This window comes from Bombus affinis, chromosome 5 (genome assembly GCF_024516045.1).
Source record: "Bombus affinis isolate iyBomAffi1 chromosome 5, iyBomAffi1.2, whole genome shotgun sequence".
In the NCBI taxonomy this organism is placed as follows: Eukaryota; Metazoa; Arthropoda; class Insecta; order Hymenoptera; family Apidae; genus Bombus; species Bombus affinis.
The window spans coordinates 8,929,779-8,954,525 of record NC_066348.1 but is presented as its reverse complement, the minus strand read 5'-3'; the positions used below and the strand labels follow the sequence as shown (position 1 = coordinate 8,954,525).

Below are 24,747 nucleotides of genomic sequence, written 5' to 3'. Positions count from 1 at the left end.
GAAACAGTATCCCCAATATTTTCTGTTGAATTACATTATTTATGCTATTCTGTATAATCTATTATGTTGGAGCCCTATTTGAATCCTAACAATTTTACTATACACAAAATGATTTAAAAATAAAATTTAATGTAATCCATGCTCGCATAGTGAATATGAAAAATGAAATATTTCTTTTTTAATTGTTGTACATTCCTCCGTCTTATTTGTAACAATAAACATGCATTGTATTTTATATTTGTTTTCATTGTTTACTTTATTTTGTAACAAAAGAACAGATTAAAGTGTCATAACAATGTGGAATATTGGTAAGGTTTTAATGTTTTATTTCTTGAAAAATACAGTATTATTATTTTCCAACTGAATAACAATATATATTTCCATTTACTTAAGATTAGTAATTTATATCGTTTGGAGAAAATGTGTATTGTAATTATATAATATCTCTTCATGTGCGAGACTCAATTATCACAAAAAATTATTATAAATATACGTGTATTTCACAAAAAAGATAAAATATGTGTAATGGTAAGTAATCTTACGGAATCGATACACTATTTTCTAATTACATATTTATGGATATTTAATGTACGTATATTAAATGCTACAACACGTGCTATTTGTTTAAGAAAGTATTTATTACGTGCATCTACACCACTGGATCGGTGAAGATCTAAAAAAATGTAGCTGTAAAATTGACTTGGACCTTGAAATTCAGGGTCATTTTTTAATTGCATCGTATTCTATACTCCTATTCTATATTATATCGCGAAGATCGAAAATCTCAAAGAAACCATGGGTCGCACTCGACCGTTCTCTTGAAAAAAGATGTTAATTACCTTTAGAATTCACTTTATTTGTAATTATCTGATATACCCGATATATATCTAATATATAGCTGTCGATTTTGTAAAGCGTCTGACATAACGTAGGCTGATAAGAAAAAGACATTGATTGAAGGGGGAATCATAATGCCTTATTATATCGTGGCACCGATTCTAAGCAAAACATGATCGCAGCGAAGGTCACTGTTGCGTTGCAAATATTCGTAAATCGTCTCTGGTTCATTCTTTCGACTCTTGCTTCTTTTGTCATAGATTAATCTGTAATTCGAATGTAATAGATTAATGCATCTGGCTTCAAAATATAAGTACATTACAAACAATGTGAATTCGAAAATTTATGAAACTTTAACATTTTTTTCCAAGAGGACTGAGAAGGTGATTTGCGATCCATAGTTTCTTTCAGTCTTTGCACTCGGCGGCCTTTTCGGTCGGGCATAGCAGCAACTCGAGGTGATTTTGCGCGTATGTGACGAGTGTCTTGTAGGTAATATAAAATGATTTTATACAAAAATTAATTTAACTAAAATTAAAAATTTAATTAAAAAACATTATATTTTAATAATCTATATATATTTACATCCTTGAACATATCATTTTTTAATACTTTTTTTGTATTTTTTTTACGATTATTTATAAAACATGTACTAAAATGCATCCTTGGCTTGTCGGGAAAAGAATCACAATAATAAGTTGTTTTGTGTCTTTCTTCTGCTTTGTTTCGGTAAGAACACACTTTACAATCCTTTTTTAAAATTACATGGAGCTCTCCATTTAACAGAATTTCATCGCAATTAGCAGCCGACGTCCAAGCTCCATCTCACGGTTGTCGTATATCTCCTCTCAACTGGTCTACTAAAGTTTTTATAAATCGCAGGTGGTTCAGTGGCCTTTCGTTCTTTTGCTTTTTTATAAAATATATGAATTAATTAAAAAAATTTCCAAATCCATTTTTTTTGGAGCTTCTAAATTTACAAAACTATAATACTTCTGGCATGATCGTCGAATCTGAACTAACGTCGGAGACGTTACCAGAACCATAGTTTTGGAAGAATTTGAGCATAAGTATTTTATCTCCATCTTAAAGTGTAACACTTCACACTTCATAACAAACAATATAAAGAGCTAAGGAATCTATTTACGAACTAATACTGCATTCTCATCAATTGGAGAGATCGAAATCTAGCATAAACGGACTGTCGCCTCTCATTCTTCTTTCGAGTTGCTACACGGAACGCCATAGCGACTGAGAATCGTCTTTCGACTGCAAAGGGTCAATCCTTATAACGAGTAAAATATGATGCAGTAAAAAAATTTGACCTTGAAATTCAAGATCAAAGTCAATATTGCCGTTACCTTTTTCGTAAATCTTCACCGTGCCAGAGTTTCACAATAGAATAACCCTACGATGCTCGTGACAAATTATTTTCAGACACCGTGTACATCGAAAATGTAAGAGATTAGCTTTAAAAATTATAGTTTTAGTAATATTTTTCAATTTTTGTTTTTAAATAAAATTTTGTTCTCACATCATTTACATTTTGTACTATGCAAATATGCTAGAAATAATCGAATTTTTTAGAGAGGGAAATAAATGACATATGCTTTAAATATAGCATTGACGTGCTACTGTTAGTATTTTGTTATTATTATTACAAAACACAAGACATTCCTTTCCTTATTTACATATGTACACAGTATCTTTTAGAATTGATAAACTGTTTGCTATTATTAACCTTCTAATTAGAAAACATGAATGAAAGAAAAATATGATATTTTTCATATAAAAATAGCAAAAATCAATTCTTTAATTAACAATAATTTCAATTTCAATTCTATGTTTATAGAACCTATGGCATGTAAAACACGCAACAGATATTGATAAGTAAAGAAAATTAATTATTCAATTATTTATTAACACGTTTGTTACCACCATGATATATGTGTGTGTGTATACGTATGTATGTATGATGTACTTACTATTCTAAGAGACCACTGTGACAGATATGATTTTTTATTTTCAAATCACATAAATAAGTAAAGTGTATAAATTCTGAATTTTATAGCTAGAAACTAGTATCACGTCTGTGTTATATCATATAATGTTTGCTCTGTCCATTTAGTTTAGTATATTGTGTATGTGCATAAATGAAAATGTGTGGCATAGTGTGTAAGACTAGTAAAGCTAAAGGACGATAGATGTTTCACATGCCGCGTGGTAGCGAACATGTTAAAGAAAATAATTGTGCATAGATAGTCATGATAATAGAATAAATGTTTTAAATGCATATATTGAATTTGTACATTTTCATAAATGAATAAAAATATTTACCAATTTTAAAACGAACTGGACATGCAAAAGAAATGTGCAATGTATGGTGATAAGTATAATTCACAAGAAAATAAAGTTCGAAATGCTTTTTGATGAATATGAAATGGTTTATGTTCAGTCACAATGTATCACGTGAGAAAATGCCACTAATTAATAGAAAAATAGTATGTATTTGTACTTTTTATAAATAAGACATTATGAAATTTTGCCTAAAATTATAAGCTTTTTCGTTTTTCAGATATAAGTAGAAAGACCATTTAAAAGGACCATTGGATTTTACTCCAAGGCATTAGATTTTACCCCCCTACATAAATCCATTATGTGAAAAATTTTAATGTGCCTTCTATGATGATTAAAGACTAATGAAACTTTGAATTTGTTCATTAATTATTGAGGATTAAAAGAGGAAATCGGAAATTGCATAAAATATATTAGGTATATTTTTTGTTCCGAAAGATAAGTATAACAATAAAGAATAAACCTGTCGTTTGTACGTTTCTTAACATAAGATTTATGTTAAAAAATGCCATATATTTCAGACTAACTACAAATAAACATATATATGTCATTTTTTTAATTAGAAATATAATATATCAAATGAAATTTATATCTCTGTACCTTCACAGAAAATGGAATTATTGCTCATTTATAAAATATGATAATTTTTTCAATCATGAATTGTAATGAGATACAACTATTCTTGATGAAGCTTTGCTAATGTATGTCTTACTTTCTGCAAAACCCCAGTCATTTGTTCATACTTACCTGTCGAATCAGGTAAGTTCTCAAAATTAATTAAATTGCAAATATTCTTTGAAAATTTTTCAGATGGTGGCAATTTGTTATACGGAGACGTACTCTGTAATACAGGTGTACCAAAGTCAATAGACTTCACACTTCCATAACTTGTATTAATTCCATTTTGACGGATACGATTTGATTCTGGAGTAATCTCATTACTAAGTGGTGGCATATCAGATTTTGATACTGAATTCGAAGAATTGCTTTTTGATGAAATATCTGAGTTTGATTTCTGGAGTTCTACAAGCAGTTGCTTTTTTATGTTCTCCAATTCGGATAACGACGGAGAATTCGCTCGTAAAGAAGGCGATGTAGTATCTTCCTGAAATGTTTTGTACAAAAATGTTTATCTCATCTTTTAATACACGCTATGAAAATATTTTATCCTTCTTCTTATCCTTCTACAATTAATACTGGACAAAATGCTAAATGTATGTAATATCTTTTATACATACTAATGTTTCAGAAAATTGTAATTCTTGAGAATGATAATCTGAATCCTCAGATATTGATGTTGATTGTAATAATAATGGTTCTGATGGTTTTGCAGAAGATTCTTGTGGTAATAGTGGTTCTGGCGGTTTTACAGGAGAGTCCCGTGGCAACGGTGGTATAAACAGCCCATTAGTAGGTACGCACTCTACCGGACTATCTACTTAATACAAAATAAAAATGTTTTTATAATATATGCATTTAATTAGTAGAATATGTGAATTTTAAAAGAATTTTTGCGTGTAAATATACAGTTTCTGTACCTTCTACATCCTCAATTTCCATTTCAGTAGGTTCTGGCACTGGACTGTCTTTTGATGTATTACTAAAAACTTTGAGTTTTTTTCTCTTATATCCATCGTCTGCCATTCTTCCTTTTAATTTTAACAACATTCTTTGTTTGCTATGAATAGTCAACATTGTTGATACGGAATATTTCCCATCCTCCTATTGTTCATAATAAATGTTTAGTACGTTTGATTTTGTAGGAATCTATTACTTTTATACAATTTACTGTTGCTTACATCCCAAGTACCAGGTGGAGCTGGTACATTGAAACCAGGAAAGTCATATATTTTTTTTACGTCATATTGATCTCTGTCTTTTTCTTCAACAATTTGTCCTAGTTCATCATTAGGATCTTCTTCTGCAATGCCATCAGAATTGAATAGGGACAAACCAGAGTGTTGCAAATGTGCTTCCTCTAACCATCCTGGAGGATAGCCAAGCTTCCTCATTCTGGGAAAATTATTTTTATATACAAAAATTAAGATTGATAAACATCATACAATCCATATTTGTAATCTGTTTACATTTAACAAATTAAATACTTTTCTTAATTTTATTCTATTACCTATGATTTTTTTAAAATTATAACGTGAAATTTAATTAATTACCTATATATATGTCTAGGTAATTCATTACTTCTGAGACCTAGTGCATTACGTAAATTGTTACTTAACTGACCAGGGATTATATGATCAAATCTATAATCATTTCCCAAATGATATCTAACACCTTTTGAATTTGCTTTCATATTGAAATTTTTTCGATTTGCATCTATAACAGCATAATTTCGTGGTTCTGTACAATCTCGTACATTATGATTTCCCAAACAATTAAAACACGTAACATTTTGTAAGCTACCCCCCGGATATTTACTTGAGTTGGATTTTGTATCATCAGACTCATTATCACATAATATATATTTCTAAAATAATAAATAATAACATTAAAACAATAAGAGTAATTAACAATTTAGCTATTCGGAGTAATCAGTATTAAATAGTTTTTTCTTATATGTAAATATTGAACAATACAATAAAAAAACAGACCCTACTATAAGATGGAACATCAAATTCATCTCCATGTCTTGGCTGTTTATCTACAGTAAATAATGTATCACATATTATATTCTGACTATCATCACTTCCTGTCGTAATATTGATAGATTGACTTATAGAATCAGTATCATTATCCCAAACTTCTAACGTTAAACCATTATCATTTTCTTGACATTTAATCTTGGATGATACTAACTCCTCTAGAAACACTTTTATTCTTTTACTATATTGCCTAAAAAATTCAATAAAGGAAATGGAATTAAAAGTTACCTCGATAAGAAAACATTAAAAACTAGTTACAAATTATTATTTTAATGTGTTTACTAGGTGATGCAACTCACTTAAGACCAAAATAACTTATTTTATCATATATAATTAGAATGATTATATTATATATAATAACAAATTGAAATAAAAAGTGACACTGATATATGTATGTTTATTCAGCCATTATTCAGCATATGTCGTTTTAGGTTATATGAACAAGTATTAAATTTACCCATTCTACTCGAAAATTTATAAAGAATATATATATATATGTGTGTGTGTGTACATATGTACATATATTATATATTAATAGCAAATAACAATTTTTTACCATGCAATGTTTTCATCTCGAAACATAACCTTCAAAAGTGGTGTCGATGAACTCTCACTATCACAAGTTTCCATTGTAGATGCATTTTTATTATTATCCATGTAATTATTGGTTACGTTCATCTTATTCTCATTGTTGTTCGGTAATGAATTTTTCTCAGTTGAACATTCACTTTGGTCATTGTCAGTAATATTGACAATATCTTGGCTTGAGTCTAAATCAATCACCTCTTCGTCGGTGTCGTTGATGGTAATCGTTGAATTCATGGAAATACTATCGATACTGATACGAAAACATAGATAGAACTATTTTATATTATGGATATATGATCTTTTGTTGTGTGAAGCAAGTTTCCCTCCTTTAATCTTCTGTCTCAACGAAAACACGACGCTTCAATCTTATCAAATTTTCTAAACGCAGTAAAACTTAACTGTAGGGGCGCTCTCATTCGTGTGCAAATAAGCATGGAGTAGATTTTCACGAATTTCATTATTCGGTATGACAAATTTTTTTAAACGAGCAATCTTCTTATTAATAATTATTTGTCATATAATAATTTTAAGCATGATATAAAATCATAAAAGGTATAAGTTTTCCAATGAATTTTAGCGGCCCTATATTAATATCTTTCATCATTACTTAATGAAAAAAAATATTTTGTTCGTACATTTCAAAGTGGTTAATCACTATATATTATTTGAAATTTTTTTATCATAAAATATAAAAAATTAATAATAATACATGACATCGATATATTATTCTTACATTTGCAAATCGAATATTTTATTGCATATTTCAATTGTATTCGTATTCGTTTGTTCAATTATAAAGTGGTGCTGTTGTCAAAATGAATGATCAATTATATTTTAAAATGAAAGATTAACCATTTTAACATGATTGTTCAAAAAATTATGTTTTCAAAATTCAAATGAAATATCTGATAAATGTTACAATGCCTTTTTTAGAACTCATGAAAACTTCATACATTAAGCAGAGAATAGGGAGCTCGAAAAGAAATGGTTTGCGTTATGCCATTTTTAGCCCTCAAAGCAAAGGACTTTTCAAAAGTCACTACATTGGTGAATGGAAGAACGACGTAAAAGAAGGCATAGGTAAAGAAGTGGACAGGTATATTAATTATGATATGAACTAAATATTTTAGAATGATCAAAATAAAATTTGTTCAACAATGTAAATAATTCAGATAACATTGTCAGAAAAATTACGCAAATATAATATTGTATTTTGCAACAATTAAATGTTATGGTATAATATATTTCAATCTATTGCGACTTCCAAAACATATGAAATTTGCGTTACAGTCAATGAGTTAGAACAACTGCCGTAAGTAGTTCTGAATAAGGATAATCATTTGAAATATTTATTTTTATTTGTACAGTGTCTTCTGATGTTTTTCACATGTTCAAAAACAATTTCAATTTCGTTTGAAATTTCATAGAGATGGATGGATGTACAATGGTAGCTGGCTCAACGGTAAAAAACATGGTTGCGGTATTTTGAGCAAAATTTCAAAAGAAGACCATACTATTCATCGATATTATATCGGCCAATGGGTGGCTGGAAAAAAGCAAGGATTCGGGCATAACTGGTTCGAAGATGGTTCTTACTATGAAGGTGACTTCTGTCGAAATAAACGACATGGTTATGGCCGTATGTGGCATTGTAATGGAGATTATTACGAGGGCGCTTGGAAGGATGATTTTTATCATGGCATGGGATTACTCGTTAAAGGTTTCCTAATTGATGTCATCTGTTCTTTTTACAACCGACCTTAATAATGTTTCGACTATAAATAACAAATAACTTATCGTTATTTTCCAATACAGTAATTAAAAGTGGGTGAGATGTTTAACTTTTACAGAAAATGGTAACAAATATGAGGGTCAGTTTATTAAGGGCAAGAAAGAAGGTTACGGCACATTTTATCACATAATTACCGGTCAAGAGCAGCGTGGTTTCTGGACAAACGACTGGTTCATAAACGGAACCATGTCAGATGCAGATTTTCGACAATCTGCAACTCATCCAACACCATATCCTATTCCGGAAGTACGTAACGATTATAAGTAAATTATCAACATTATTATAAAATTTTTATTCATTGATGATAATTTTTATTTGGTTCAAAGCTGAAAGTGATAACGGATATTAACAATTTTCAAGATACTTCGGAAACTATATATGATAACAAAAAGGGGGAATCCTTTTTCATTGAACCTTTTTGTAAGAGAGCATCGAAGCGTATAATTCCGAATATATGCGTGTCCATAAACACGTGCCCTTGTTTAAATTCCGTTTTATGAACATATATTCTTACAGTTTAAAATAACACATAATACAGAATGAGTCGATGTTATTTGTATAATTTATTCTAGCAAAAGTACTTCAATTTTGCATATATTTCTATCAACATATGTATACACGTATAAACCGTTTGTTCGCAATAAAAGCTATGTACAATAATTTAATTGCCGCTTCTTTAGCGGCGGCAGTAATTTTGTACAGACAGAGACAATAAGACTGAAAATTATTTTGTCTCCGCGTAAAAAGCTTTTCAAACATTACTTGAGCACGGGACTTATTATGTGAAAAGAAATAAACGAACAACATACAAAGAACTGTGAATAATACCGCACGAGAGACATGTTTTCGAACAAAGTAATAATAAGTACATTCAATGCGAGCTAGTCACGCATTGTCAATGGAAGATCAACATCCATTCAAGACTGTTGCTTTTTGAGCCATAGCTAAGGATACGTCATACAATAAATCTTATCGCATATCATTGCTCTTATAGGTTAAGTCGCTACGCGAGAAGGGGAATGTTTCACGTTTATACATACATATATCCTTTCAGCAAAAATTACTTTTCATTACGTGTACAAATTCATTGCGATATGGTTAAACATTGGTAACAATATATCGCTTCGCTCGCTGAAAGAAACAGGTGTTCCCTTTCAAACTTGTCGTATGTAGGCGAATAAAAGTATTGAGAAATATTATATACAGTCATTTTTTATGCTTTCAATACAGTACCAGTCCTCATCTTCATAACCCATTCTAATCTATCGTTTGAATTGTTTTAATACGTAATAACATGTATAAGCTAAACAATGCAGCATATGCAGATAATCAGAGATTCATCATCCTCCACTTAGAGAGGTTATCACATTGTAAAAGTAACACAGATCATGGATTGTGCTTTACCGTATTCAGACTACGTGCGTCACGCCAGCGGTCTGTAGTAAATTCACACCATTTCTACCTTCAACGTCGGTTGACTCTATTTGTTCTTTAAGTAACTCCAGTTCTCTTATACCGGACACAGTGACTTCGTATTTGTGGGCCACTAAGCTCCGATAAAAATGTATCGCAAATGCGAGGAAGATTATTAGTACTGGTATTAACACGATACAAGCAGACCAAGCGGCCACTTGTGAAAAGTCATAGAACTTCACCCAACAAAGTATAGCAATTTCCAATAAAAATAGTAAAAGTCCTAGAAGTGTAGAAAACGCCCATGCCACTTCGATGTACCAGTGTAGGCGTTCGTGTGGAGATTCGTGTACTAAGCTTATGCTATGTAGATTGCATACAGCTTCGATGTTCGGCAAAATACACGTTGATATCATTAAAGCTAACATGTGAACCGCAACCAACAACGTAGTACACACGGCGAAGGCGATTAACATCTCTGAAGGTACTTTCGTATCGGAATTCAACTGTACTTCCACCATAGCTACCTGTAAAGGAAAAATATCTATTTATTAATATCTATTAATATATATTAAAATGTGTATGAAATATTTAACAGTGAGTTTATAATCTGTGTAATGAAATTAATTGCTCAGAGTTATTTCCTTTATTGTTATATGCGATCGTCCTTTATAAAATAATTTTACAATATTTTTATGTAGAATTGATTCAATTCTAGACTAACTATTTATATATAAATTAAAAAATAAGTATTAACTTTACTGTATCCCTAAGTTTTAAGAAATTCTATTAATGCTAAATAATATTGCGGGGATACATCTCTTCCTGTTCCTGAACTCATTTTTAACAAATTATAATCTACGTTACTGGTATCAATATTCCTCCCTTGACTGTTCCCTTTGTTCCCTTTACTATTGTACTGTTATTATCACAATGTGAATTTATTAAGTCTGTTATTTTCTATAATGGAGAACAAAAAGCTAAAATCTCAAAAAAAAGTATTGTTCTAAAGTTTTGGTAAGGTATAAAGTTTCAAAGGTATTTCAGATTACTGAAAAAGAGATTTATTAAAATATTCAGTTATGTACCATGGCAAAGCCGGAAAGTAGAGCAGACGTCTTGCTCGACGCTTTAAGTTTCGCTCGACTGAGCTGTAGTTTTCTCCAAGAGAGATAACCCGGCGTGTGAAGGCCATCTCCCGACTGCGACATCTTTGACTGGTTGACAGAAAAGAATAACAGACAATATAGAGGGATTATTAACATAACGTTTGTAAAATAGAATTGAATGGAAGCGAATGGTTGCATAATATGCTTAATCGAAAACAGTACGCTAACTTGTGTCTCAAGTATCGCGTGAGCATAGTAGTGACCAATTATATGATTCAATTGAAACTTCACTGATTTATACTATAATGTTATAATTAATAATTATATTATATATTATATAATTATTGGTATATATATTAAATATAATATACAATATATATTATATTGTATTGCCGTTTGTCTATTAAATTTTGTATCAGTAATTTTTTCCCCTTTAAAATTTAATTAAGAAATTTCACATCTTTAGGAAAATCAGAAAATTGTTATATGGGACACTGATTTTTACAAAATGTTTAGGAAGTTATAAATACAAAAGTTGATTCATGGAAAGCCTGTATGTTGAGTATTAGAATAAATTATTTTTAAATTTGAATCACAATCATGAAACTTACACGTAAGTATCCTAACTATGTTTGCCGTTTTGAAATAGCGGGAGACCAACAACGGTGGTATCCATTAGGCATTTCAGAATCGTGGTACACCGTCCGTATAGCAAAATCGTTGTTAAAAATACATCTAAGATAATTGCATATCTAGAGGTAATCAGCGTTTGGATAATTGGCGTTCAACTGTACAAACACGTAAGAAAGAAAGACACGTACCGAAAGTAGATGGCAACGTCGGTGCCAACGGGAGAGCTTGCCAAAAGTCCTGTGTAGGACAAAAAACCAATGGGTGCTGAACCAAACAAATAACAAGGAAAATTAATGGAAAGCCTCTAGATACAACGCAAGAGAGAGAGAGAGAGAGAGAGAGAAAGAGATTCATCTAAATATTGATAGATTGAATCTGTGGGAAATCTGGCAAGCACGATATAGTCAAGTACAATACACCAATGAAAGAAAAATACAATCAGAAAATACAATCTTTCAACTAATTAGTAATTGTAGTAAATTGTTACAAAATGAAAATTTTTAATCTATATAAAATAAATCTAGAGAACAAAAAGATATTTCCTTTTTACATTTAACTTTTATATTTATATAAATAATTTATAACTATATATATAGTTCTTGTTCATTTAAATCAGTGGAGTAAAATTATGAATTGAGATTACGGTTAGTCTTGTACACAACATGTGTAATAAATCAATTCCTCTGAACATCGATTCACGCACATCCACAGTTAGTATACACATAATACTTTATACGCCAAGCTTCCGCTAACGTAAAGTTGTTTATACGTATTTCGTGTATGTCTGTATTTTATGTAAGTGAATTTGTTGCCGAGAATATGATTGTTAACGCGAGAATAATTATGCGATATAAATGATTATGTTTCATTATAAACTAAGGAAGCGACTGGTAGCGATATAATTTAAGAAACAGTTCCGATTGATCTTATCGGTATTTACAAGGATTCCTTGAACGTTAGATAATATTCAATTTTCTGCTTCTCTGTCGACAATATGAGTATCTTCCAGGTAAAGATCATCAACGACTCTCATGAGTTTTAATACGTAGTACTTTGTTCACCCGATCGTAAATCGTCAACGGAATTGAGTTTTAAGCAATGATATCAAGAGAGCATGATTTATCGAATCAAGGCGGACAACAAACAAAATGATCTCTGACGTTGGAGTTCAATTGAATAGCAAACACATGGAGTATTCAATATACGTTATTGTTTGTAATCATAAAGTCGACTGAATTTTATATTTCAATATTGGAGATTCTAGGGAGTTTTTATTAATTCTTAGTGAGATAGTAGACGCTTGGCAATTCTGACTAATAGAATATGGAGACAAACGTAGAATTATCCAAAGCGAATTGGTTTCATGGATATGTTAATATTATTATATACGTATAATACATGGACGTTTGTCTTATTAAGGAGATTCACAATTTAATACTCTGAGGACCGACTACTCTGACAAGCATATAGTCTGAATTCCCGTTTGTTTTTGGAGCGATTGAAATGATTCAAAGCGATCAATATTATATCTAATATATTAATAACGGTTTCGTATTATCTAAGCATTAATATCAGCAATTGATACTAGTAGATATATCGTCACCAAATATAGGCAGAATTAGCTGTAGTGGTACCAACAGTTTATTACGAATATCTCGAAAACTAAGCCTGAGCGGCGGTTATATGTATGTATAGTAAAAAGTTTAAGTGTTGATTCCTATAAGGTATTAAAAAAACATCGAAATCATTGATAAAATATGTTAATGAGATATCGATAATTACCATAAATTCATATGATTGTATTATATATTTATTATTACCTCAATATGCTTTTTTAATTTTCTTAAACTATAAATGTCGTACTTTATCAGCGCGCTAGATGTCCATATGTTATACACATTAATACTAATAGAGAACTCTTCAGATAATTCTACATCTTTTTTCCATGGAATTGTAATATATAAACGATTTCTTCTATTTTAAAATTATTTACAAACACAAACATTCATAACATAATCATAACATCTGTAATATCTAGAATACATTATTTGACTACCATGCGGAACGTTTGAAGTCTCTTCTACAGCACATCAAAAGTATCAATATTTATATTTCAGCGATAAGACTCGCTGGAATTGCTTGTAGTATCAAAGCCGGTTCAAAATGACCAAGCATCTGCCAATGCACGTGCGGGTGAACGATATAATCCTAATAAACGAGAAAATAAACGAAAAAGTTGTCGCAGGTGAAAATTGTATATGTAAAAACGTACATATAAGGTGTTATGGAAGAAGACTACGAGATAACCGTATAATATCTAGCGTAATACCCGGAGAGAGATAAAAAGGAAACGAACTGCGAGATCAAAGAGACAAGGGGAGAATTACCGACCTGACAGTTGTGAAACCGCTTATGGAAGCAGTGACCGTCAGCGTTGCGTAGATGTGTGCGTGCCACGTGTACGTGGATCGGTAAGTGCGAGGAGGGGAGTACTGCTCCGTCCTCCGCGCCAAACACTGAATTGCGTCCAGTGCTTGTCGACCATATGGACATCAGGCTTGATTCTTGCGTAGCTCTGATAAACGCTAAAACAAAAAAAAGAACGTTACATTAGATTATATGTAGATTTTATAATAACGGTAACTAATTATTAAAATGCGGACATTTATACATTTATGAGAAATTTAAAAGTGCAAAATGTATACACAGAATGCATAGAATGTACAAAAGTATATAAAATATTGGATTGTTAGAAAAATTCGTAACGAGTGTTAAAAAACATTTAACTAGAATTAGACTTTCTATCATCTTTTTCTTTCTTACGTATGAATTCATTCAAATAGCTTTTATAGGATTCCAGAGTATTTCACGAATTTTGTAAGTTATGAGATATTTCAAATAAAGCCTATACTACATTGTAAATTTAGAAAAATATAATATCTATATAAAATTATAACGTATTAAATATAGGTCTCTATCAAAAATTATAATATGATTTTAATCAGCTATGGAACAAAATTTAATAAATGCTATTACATTGTGTTACATTGTGTAACGAGTTAATGATATACCTGAAATTTAACTTTGGAATCTTTATATATGAACAATATGCATAGATTAAATTTATTTCAATGCACTTAGCAAGGAATTATGTCAACTAAGAATCAACTTTTCATGACACGTGCATATTTTCTGTATAACATTCTATATGCGAGAACACACCTTAATGCAGTGAATGACATGTTTTTAAAGAGAGAAAGTGAATGGAGAAACTGGTTTCGGCGGGACAATTATTTCTTGACCCGTGATAACGTTGACCCAATCGTTTTTACTCCTTACATTTATGCTTTTTTCATTTTATTACCATATTCATTGCTTCTTTCAGTCGGCTATTTGTACTGCGCATTGTTGGAAAAAAGACTAGCGGAGCGGCACAGGGACAAGGGAGCTACTGCGCTGTATTGTTTACCGTCTCGCGTTGTTGTATTAATTTACTTGTATTAGATCGTCCAAAAAGTTTCTTTCGCTTTATAAGGAAATAATGGATGCACAACATTTTCCGTTTTATATTATTTTATCGAATTACATATGATCCATTTTGTTCAAAAATCAAAATAAAGATCATAACGTTCGACAGATTAGTTTTCACATTTGTATAAAGATGCGTCGTTGTAAAAGACGTGTCTGTAAAAGAAAGACACTTTTCGGACAACCTAATATATGTAACACTTTCGGGTAGTACGCGTGCTTATCTTTATGATTGTACTGAGTCTATACAAAATAACGTTAATCTTCCTTTCATACAGTAGCTCACAAAAGTATTTAAACAGTTATTGAAACTTTTTATAGATATACTATGTGTGTTATACGAAAAATTTTGAAATTTCATTAACACTGTAACAAGAGTCGATTATGATGATCATGCTGTTAAAGTTTGAAACAAATCTGAAAAAATGCATAGAAGTTACTAAATGTTTAATGCAAGTATATATATTTACTTATATATATATATATATCTTGCAGAGATCACAAAAATGTTTACATAGTCAATTATCTATTAATATACCTAATATTGAGGCATAAGCCTCATTGGTAATATTGGTAAGCCTAAATATTTAATAGGATCATTTTGAACATTTATCAGCTACTTATGCTACGTATTAATCTTTTACTAAATGTGTGATATTTACGCAGTAAATGCATGTACTTGCATATAAATTTTCAGATTGATCCTAAATATGATCAATATAATCAAGACAGTTGCATATCATTACAGTGTTAATGAAATTGCAAAATATTTTATATAACATATACGATATGAACATAAAAGTTTCGTAAATACGTACATATTTAGTTCAGATATCTTAGGTGAACTATTATATGATAGTGTGTATAACCTTCACTGTTGGACGGTCAATTAACGCCTTCGAGAAATAAAGTTCTCACTTCAACTTTACGTTCACAGTGACCGTGCAACATGTAGGAGACATGGAACGAGGAAAAAATGAGATTTAATTTAAAGAGATTTTGAATCTCGTCTGTATCATTTCCAACGGTCGTTAATAGCAATCGAATGATGGGGGCGCTGCACGCACAACGTTCTCTTTCATTTACGCGCTATTAAGCAAACGATACATTTCCCGCTATCTTTTTGATCTAAACGCCACATAAAGGCCCGAGTATTGAGATACAAAAGTAATGTTTTCTTTTTTCCATCTCATAGTTATTAATCGAACTGATTCAGCAATTGGTGTATTTTCGTTTCGCTGGGTCATTGTACCAAGTAAAATCGTCACAGATATATCGTAGCTAAAAATACGTTGGTACTTAAAAAGATAAGTAGCATTTCGGGTAAAAATAACTCAAACCAAAATTATCTATTGAAAACGAGAAATAAAGAGACAGTTACTTAATAGATAGGATGCTTCTCGTAACTGGACCAAGGCATAATTTTAAAATATGTAATAAGCAATACACGAAGCTTTCATTGAGCAAAATTAAATGTTTTCGCGTAGTGCGTCATGTGATTATACAGAAGTGACGGTGTTTCGAAGATTTCAAAGTAATCTCCATTTTTTAAAATTGTATATGCTTCCATATACAGTCCATTTGACTGGTGATTTATTTTAGTGAGTTTCAGAGACCAATTATGTACTTGCATATGAAACTAGTTTTTTTCGCGTAACTATTCCCGCTAATTCAACCTTGACTGTGGTGTTGTTGAAAAAAAAAAAAAAAAAAAAAAAAAAAAAAAAAAAAAAAAAAAAAAAAAAAAAAAAGTTTGTGGAGATTGGTTCAAGATAAACAACGAGAGAAAAAGAGATTCTTCTCCAAGCACTTCGACAATGTTATTTTTTTTCAAATTATAAACATGCTCAAAGGTATTCGAACTATGTTCCTCTTTATAAATATCGAAAGATAACTTCAGCAACGAATTATATACGTACTACAATGTTTGGATCTTTTCATATCTGAATTGCAAATGTAGTATATAGTGTACATTAATCATCAGAGGTCTATCAATGGGTACAAAGTATAACTGTATCTTGTGAAAAAGTGTATGGCATTGGTTAGGTAAATTGGATAAAAATCGTGGATTTCAAATATACATTTGAAAATAAGAATAAACCAGATGCTATACTGATTCTAATTATACATTTATATTTGTTCTATACTATTCTCATTATCTGTTTCAGAGGCAGCGAAAAAATCGAATGAATTCTAATAACGCTCTTGAAATTAATTCATAGATTATAAATATAAAATATAAAATATAAATATAAAAAGAAAAGTTCTTTTAGGTATAGAAAATAAAAAGAGAAATTCCTTTAGGTATAGTTTCCTATAAATGTCTATTGGAAACACTTGCAATGAAATTTTCCGTAAAAAGACCATAACGAATTGCCTACAATGCCATTGGGTATGTTGCAACTAATATAGTTCAGAGATACGTGCCAATATCACTAAAAATACAGGGACCGTAGAACGCATAGAGAGCTTGCTGTTACGGCTCACACACGAAATTAAATATTCACGCTGCTAAATCAGAGTGATATATAAGTTGTTACTTGCAAAAAATGACTAACATAATCTGATACGTCCGAGGAATACCTACATCACGCCATTATGCACGAATATGCACGAGATTAACAAATTGCCGGGAACTTTGCGCTAGCATGTTCGTGTGAGTTATGAATACCCATAAGATAAAGAATAGATACAGTGAGTTACAAACATTTATATACACTAAAAGCACTCTTTGCCGTTTTTCATGTTTATATCTTAATATAATCTGAAATTTTTTTGGTATATTGATGTATTTCTAGAAAGAATTAAAGAGATATAAAAGTATTGTAACTTATAAAAGTTCAAGGATGCCATGTAAGAAATTACAACCTTAAATTTTATCAATACAGGATCGATAAGATTGCAGGCCGTTAGTAATGTATATCAAGAAGATATACCTACGAGAGATTAATTTAATATTTAATATCTGTTTTATGATTTCATATAGATATAACAGGCGTATATATTCTTTTGTGAGATTGTATTTTGTATTATTTCTTTACCTCCTGAAGGATTGTGTTATTTTTCCAAATATGTATTTGGCTCTATTAATACAAAATTTAATTTGAAACAAAATTGCTGGAGCTAATGTCTTCATTTTAATGTAAAAGACGTATGTGTACTTTTGTTACTAACTGTACATCTTGTCAAAATGGAATACAGGAAAAGTATTAAGCAAAAGTTTAAAAATATGATATCATCATAAAATATAGAGTCTATTGTGACATAAAATAAGAAAAAGAGGAAATTGAGATTATTTCTTTATGCATAGTTTAGCTCAACAAGTTGAACTAAAAACAAGGAAAAGAAAACCGTATAAATATAAATAATTGTTAGGTGAAATTAAATGAATTTAATTCATTCACATTCATATACAAAGCAGCAGACATATGCCGATGAATAATTATAAATGTGCAACTGTATTTACCATTTTGGAGCAGTTTGGAGGAGTGTGCGTTTGAACGCGCGAACTCATAACGAAGATCAACAATCTACACTCTTCACGGAATAAAGGATAAAAAAAATAAGAAGAATCAGATGAAAAAGCACTTTTCGAGGAGAAGACACCAGTATTTAGTCTAATATTACGATAATGAGAAGATTGGATAACGAAATATGTACTTGGCATACAACTAAATTACGTTAAATGACAGCGGTGAAAGACACCAGTATACTGAATAAGAACGCCGCGAAACGGCATCGACAAACATCAACGACAAACCACGAAGTTAGCCGACGATCGCCGAACATTTTCGGTCATCTGTGGGTAAGTTAGATTAATTGTTCGAAAGAACTTATAATTGAATAACATATGTAAATTAGATGCAAATTCCTTATTGCGTATGATTATTAATAAATCACAATATATATCTATCTAAATATTACTATTTAATATATTTTATTTAATTAACTTATATACTATATACAATTAACATTATATTAATAAACATCTTAATATTAATAATACATAAATAAAATTCTTTTTTGTCAGATTCTTAAAACTATGATTTTAAGATGATTATGTGTTATATATATCTTATACGATATCCAAATGATGAATGTGAATGAAATTTGCTTATGTAAGTTATTGATGACTTTAAACAGGTTTTTATAGCGTTATAATAAAACATTCTCTCCTATGCTAAAGATTATATACTTATGATTTCCCTTCCATTTAGATCAATTATTTTCAAATGAAGATATATTACAAGAATCGCGTGTATTTGATTTGAGGAATAAAGAGACGCATTTTGAAAGAATGAAAAGATCATTATTTCCAATGCAGTGAATAAATCAGTATAATAAATCAGGAACAGGATTTTCATTAGATATCATAAATAAAGTTCTTTTAAATTTAAAATTGCATACCCATTATGGGAAACATAGGTTTCAAGTTATACAGTACGTATTTATTTATTTTTTAACGTTAATTTTTAATTATATATAAATACAATATCTATTAGTTTCACTTAATTTTTCTTAAATGTATTTTCGGAATTTTTAAGGATTTTCGAAGATAAACTGAAAGCAATCACGTATCTTCTTGCAACAGCAATTGCAACAGCTTCGTTTACATCATACATCTACATCAAAGAACGGGTGAAAATGTAAACTAATATTTGACCAATGTTAAAACAAATTTATCGTCCTTTTAACGATTTGTAAACATTTTTAACAGCTTAAATTTTGTAACTACGTATAGAAGACTCATCAAGCGGATAATAGAAAAACATATACAGTAGCTATAAATTGCAACAGAAAGTTAATTTATGATATAGAAATTTTGGAAAGCTTCATTCTGAAATACAATACAAGGCTCATAGAGAAGTTATAGGCGCGAAATAATTTCCGCTAAAGAAAACTGGGGAGCAATATAGCTGGTAGGTAATTTTACTTATGGGCTTCTCCTCATGGCAAGCGTCCAGGATCATTTCCATCGAAGAGAAACGCGTCGCCCGCAGTCATGGTCAGGGTATCCCTAACCTACTTGCATTGCTACCGACTGATCTATTTAAAACCTGATCCCTACAGTGAAAATTCACTTTGAAATGAAACTGTTCACTTGTTTTGATATTACCCTCGCTTCGACCGACATCAGGCTCGTGACTAACATGTTGATAAATTTCTGATCATAAACAAATATAATATACTCAGAATGGTTTCGATTCTCTTTCTGAAGTATGAGAATTTTACATCATATTTATAATACTTCTCTTTTATATAATTGTCTAGAAAATTATCTGGATGATTATTTATAAACTTATTTATTATCTACCACTACTATTATTTAATTACTCATAGAAGTAAACATTACCTAAAAATTTGCCTACAGAGATTTTGACGAACCTGTCCTTGATCGAAACAAAAACTTTTAACTGCGAGATTGATTTACAAGAAACCGTTCCAATATAAGGCACCTAAGCTTGATTTATCGCAGTTCGCAGGAATTCCGCCTGAAAAATCAATCGCTTCGAGGGAACGACAATTTTAGAATACATTCTTATACCGTTTTAAAGATATCCAATAATAACCATGGAAAAATATTTTAATCCCTAGATATAAAATTTACTTAGCTAAATATAAAATTGCAAAGTTTCACGCAACTTATCCGCTTTTGTTCTCTACTATTTTACCCAACATTTTAGAGGATTATTATATTGACTACAAATTAGATAAGCCAACAAAGAGCATATTTCGCAGGAGCAAAAGGGTTTCATGATATAGTTGAAACAATTAATTAGTCGGCAATGCACATTGAAGAAGTGTGATGCGCGTAGAGATTAATTGCAAGAAATCGTACCGAGTTGTTAAGCCCATTACCTCGAGATATGAATGTCCTAGAATCTCAATTAATAACGTCATTCGTTTGTGCGCCGCCTTTTCGTTATAGAATTTCTGCGAATTTTCAATGGGAAGTTCTTATTTTCTTATTATTGCATTCCTCGTGTTCATAACAAATTATTCACGGTATCCTGTTATTACTTGGGAATCATTGACTGCACGCCGGTTTCTATACAAATTTATAAATATAGCAATGTCGGATGATTGGATCTAGGAAATTCTACATTTTTTTTTGGATAGTATTTTTATCACGGAATGATAAAAAATTGTAATATGGTAGAATTAAAAGAACAAAATAGAAGAATTAATTACAGAAGAATATTATAGATTTCACTAATGAAATATTAATAATATCATATATGTAACATTGTAATCATGAAATCGTTAAATAAAAAAGATACTGTTGATAGTCATGTATATTAACTCTAAGGTGATAAGGGAGATGAGCATATGATCAATAATTTGTAGAACTTTCGTAATTGTTAAAGAACAAAACGAATAGCAGCAAGTAGGCGTACGTTACATCATGGCAAATACATAATACCATGTTGTTATCGTCGAAATAAGGAGAGTGAAGAAAGTTTCGTAACAATATTTTTTCAAGGTAGATTTTATATCATGAAACATATAGCCTGAATAAAATATAACTTAAATTTGCAAAATAAACTATCAAAAATTCCATTCGAGTTTTATTTCAACTTAAGATCCTTACTATAATTTAATGTTTTATTGAATTCGAACAATCTCTAATATTCCAGGTATTCGAAACGAATATGTACGTGTAAAAGTAAAGAACTAAGTCGATCACGTACGTATGTATCTATAACTTTCTAATACTGAATTCGTTATATACAAAACATCAATATTTATTCTAAAGAATGTGCAAAAATAGAAGAATAGAAAAATTATGAATTCGCCGAATCACTTACAAGAACCGTACTCAGCTCGTCGACGGGTTTCCATGTTAATAAGCAGCACACTATTTAATCTAGGAATTCCAATAATTTAGCACCAATAGCTCTTTAGAATTTCTTACCAGAAAGCACATACAAACGACACAAGAAAATTGTTTCTGCTCTTCGAGCGAGTGAAGAAGCACTTTCTTTGTCACTTGTCCAGATCTTTATCTAAATTCCCACTCGCGACTCGACTTTATCATGACATTAGTAAGCCGGTAGATATCTGTTTGTTTATTTTCCTTGGCTTAATATCATTTGTTTCTACAATTACAATAATTCTGTAATTTTACGAAACTGGATTGTGCATTCATGTTCCTCGGCAGACAACTATGGAATACGAACAAAAACTGATTGCGTGCGTGAGACGGCGCTAACTGTATCACTGGATCGCTTCGATAAATTATATTTATCCTCCTCGGTTTAGACGACAATGTGTCCCCACTCGGGAGCGGGAATATAACATGGACACACCCTTTCACCCGAAGATGGGATGAACGATGGAAAATCACGGAAGATTAAAAGGATTGAACGAGAGGAATGCCAGATGTGCCCAATATCGTTGGATGTTATCGTACACATGTAGTACTTAACTAATCACAGTACGGTGTGGAGTATCTCGTTTCAGAGAGTTCGAGAGAAAGGTATCCTTTTAAGAACTAGACTTTCCTACCTTTCGATATTTCCTACGGAACAATGTCGCCCAATGTTTAGTTTCCCCGAAACTATTTTTTCCAATAATTTTCGCGCGACAAACTTTGAGATATGGTATGACTGTGTTATATGATATGCTGATGTGTAGATGTTGGATGGAATAATGTGGAGATGTTCCTGGAAACATAACATAGATGGAATAATGTTGAGTGTTAGTCTTGGTCTTATAACTGTATTTTGTGTCTTTAAAATTACTAAATATGTACTTCTTGTTTATACTTGTTATGTAATATGTTGATATGTAGATCTTGGATGAAGAGGAATGGACAGGTTACTGACTAGAGAATTAGTCGTGTTTATGACTTTAGAATTATATTTGATGTTTTCTAAATTATTAAATAATTCATTGTTTATGGACGCCGAACTCTGTTATATTATGTATATGATATTATAATTATATTTAATATGTAAGATATATTGAATGAAATTATACGATGAGAAGCTATTGTCAATATTGATATTTATCAATATTAGACGAAACGTGGATCAAAAAAGAAATCAGTATGACCATTGATTGATCAATTCTAGAGAAAGATATATTTATAATAAAGAGATGTTAAAATAAGTGCGAAGAATAAATCAATTTCATTCAAACTTTAAAATATATTAAATTTTTTATCAAAATTATTACAATTTTAATAAAATCAAAAAAGATATCCAAATTTAGAATAAGCGCCACTGTTTCGGGTCATTGGCTTTCAAGGTATAAACACAAACGTTCTCAGCTTTATTTCCGTGTAGAACCTTGACTTAATTTTCTGCATTCAATGGTATGTACACACGGATTCCTTATGTAATTCAAAGTCAAGAAGGTACGACTTCCTTCCAGACTAATTTTCTGCTTGGTAAATTTCCCGATAAAAATAATTATGCCATCAATTATTTAAAAACTCGAAAAAAGGTAAAATTATAATCCTTTTTATAGTAATGAATTTTTCTAATAGCATATATGTAATAATAAATTGTAATGATAATGTTCTATACTTATATCTATTATACATGAAGAAATCGAAAAAACACATATTATGATATTATTTCTTATATAAACTTAAAGAATGTGTGAATGTTTATTCACTACTTTTGAAATAATGTAAGAAAATATTCGATTGGACAAGTGAAAGAATTAGCATGTTAATATCTTGAATAAACATGATACATCAATAGTGCAAGTGACGTAAATAAATGAAACTAATCGTATATAAAATGAACGCATTGAAAAATGAAATTTTAATAGATTCCAATATGTTACTATACATTCATTTAAGGTGCCAGTTTATTTTTTATAATATTAAAATATCAAAAAAATTTGTATTAAGCAATACTTTGGAAATTTCTATTTTCTCGAAAACTAGTTGAACAAAATTTTTTTCTATATCTGCGATTTATCTTTCTTATACGTAAAATACGTATTTCCGGTACTATTTCTTAGACATGGAAATATTTATATATATAATAATATAATACATACATAATATAATTTTATTATACTATATTAGCATTTTATATAATATAAACGTAACTACGTTTATATAATTCTTATTGTTAGAAATTATAAGCTACAAGTTACCGGTACTGATAAATTATCTTACTAGCAATAAAACAAATAAAGTTGTACAAATGTTATCTGTTTGATGTATGTAGATTAAAGGAAATGACTGTCATAAACAATTATTTAGAAAACTATTCTATTCTAAAACTAACAATTATTTAGAAAACAATAAAAATAGTGTAATACTTAAAATATAATCGAATATGACAGCTAACTTGTAATTGATAGAATTTAATTGCAGTACATGTATTATATGTATAGTATTGCACGTATACATATATTTACTATATGTATTTATCGTATTTGTTGTAAAGAAAGTTAATTATTACTAATAACGAGTAACTTGTAACTTGTAACCTGTAAAATTTCACAAATGACATTATTGTGTAAGAAGCTTCAGAGTATAATCAACAGTATAATATAATTTTAAGAAGTCACTTACTTGAGAAGACAGCGATCGAAAATGTTTAACCTCGATACTGGTGAATGTGTTCTATTATACGGTGTATTTCCCTGTCGAAATTTATGCCGGCACGAAACGCCGATAATGTATCGTTTGAAACGAATCTGCATTCTTTGATGCAGGCGCGACCGAATAGCTACAATTGCATGAATCACTTCCTCCACGCTAATTAACAAGAATACAGATATTTCAGATTGATAATATTACATTTAATTGATGAAAATCCTCATAGGAAATGGTATATCACCTAACATTCTACGCCATAATAAC

General features: G+C 30.2%; 3 protein-coding genes and 1 long non-coding RNA gene across 9 annotated transcripts; 2 read left to right on the top strand and 2 right to left on the bottom strand.

Moving 5' to 3' along the window:
* Window positions 1-3,658: 3,658 nt before the first annotated feature.
* Window positions 3,659-6,829, bottom strand: LOC126916070 (zinc finger CCHC domain-containing protein 8 homolog). Its single transcript, XM_050721434.1, has 7 exons — window positions 6,409-6,829; window positions 5,802-6,042; window positions 5,364-5,677; window positions 4,992-5,205; window positions 4,731-4,914; window positions 4,431-4,627; window positions 3,659-4,297 (listed from the first exon to the last, which is right to left on the bottom strand). The coding sequence occupies exons 1-7, from the start codon at window positions 6,672-6,674 to the stop codon at window positions 3,869-3,871; spliced, it is 1,845 nt and encodes a 614-aa protein (XP_050577391.1). The 5' UTR covers window positions 6,675-6,829; the 3' UTR covers window positions 3,659-3,868.
* LOC126916091 (MORN repeat-containing protein 3-like) lies at window positions 6,774-8,892 on the top strand. 5 transcript variants are annotated; one of them, XM_050721490.1, is made up of 5 exons: window positions 6,774-6,904; window positions 7,374-7,520; window positions 7,868-8,160; window positions 8,291-8,478; window positions 8,559-8,892. In XM_050721490.1, the coding sequence occupies exons 2-5, from the start codon at window positions 7,492-7,494 to the stop codon at window positions 8,730-8,732; spliced, it is 684 nt and encodes a 227-aa protein (XP_050577447.1). In that variant the 5' UTR covers window positions 6,774-6,904; window positions 7,374-7,491; the 3' UTR covers window positions 8,733-8,892. The 5 variants fall into 5 exon arrangements, with proteins under 5 accessions (XP_050577447.1, XP_050577445.1, XP_050577448.1 ...); XM_050721488.1 differs by having other exon boundaries at window positions 7,374-7,536; XM_050721491.1 differs by lacking the exon at window positions 6,774-6,904 and having other exon boundaries at window positions 6,998-7,520.
* LOC126916089 (calcium release-activated calcium channel protein 1-like) lies at window positions 8,777-22,139 on the bottom strand. Its single transcript, XM_050721480.1, is given in 6 exon segments — window positions 8,777-10,172; window positions 10,734-10,862; window positions 11,576-11,638; window positions 11,640-11,651; window positions 13,779-13,972; window positions 21,725-22,139. Coding segments are annotated over 6 exon segments (963 nt in total). The 5' UTR covers window positions 21,759-22,139; the 3' UTR covers window positions 8,777-9,641.
* LOC126916106 (uncharacterized) lies at window positions 16,604-20,105 on the top strand. 2 transcript variants are annotated; one of them, XR_007710427.1, is made up of 5 exons: window positions 16,604-18,720; window positions 18,946-19,033; window positions 19,133-19,355; window positions 19,460-19,561; window positions 19,633-20,105. It is a non-coding gene; the product is annotated as an uncharacterized LOC126916106 (long non-coding RNA). The 2 variants fall into 2 exon arrangements; XR_007710426.1 differs by having other exon boundaries at window positions 19,460-20,105.
* Window positions 22,140-24,747: the final 2,608 nt, after the last annotated feature.

Coding starts and splice junctions, on each gene's coding strand:
- LOC126916070 (XM_050721434.1), bottom strand. CDS start 6,674: ATGAATTCAACGATTACCATCAACGACACCGACGAAGAGGTGATTGAT. Junction 6,043..6,408: donor CGAGATGAAAACATTGCATG/GTAAAAAATTGT, acceptor TGAATTTTTTAG/GCAATATAGTAAAAGAATAA. Junction 5,678..5,801: donor ATGTTCCATCTTATAGTAGG/GTCTGTTTTTTT, acceptor TTATTATTTTAG/AAATATATATTATGTGATAA.
- LOC126916091 (XM_050721487.1), top strand. CDS start 7,337: ATGAAATATCTGATAAATGTTACAATGCCTTTTTTAGAACTCATGAAA. Junction 8,161..8,290: donor CATGGGATTACTCGTTAAAG/GTTTCCTAATTG, acceptor TAACTTTTACAG/AAAATGGTAACAAATATGAG. Junction 8,479..8,558: donor CACCATATCCTATTCCGGAA/GTACGTAACGAT, acceptor TTTGGTTCAAAG/CTGAAAGTGATAACGGATAT.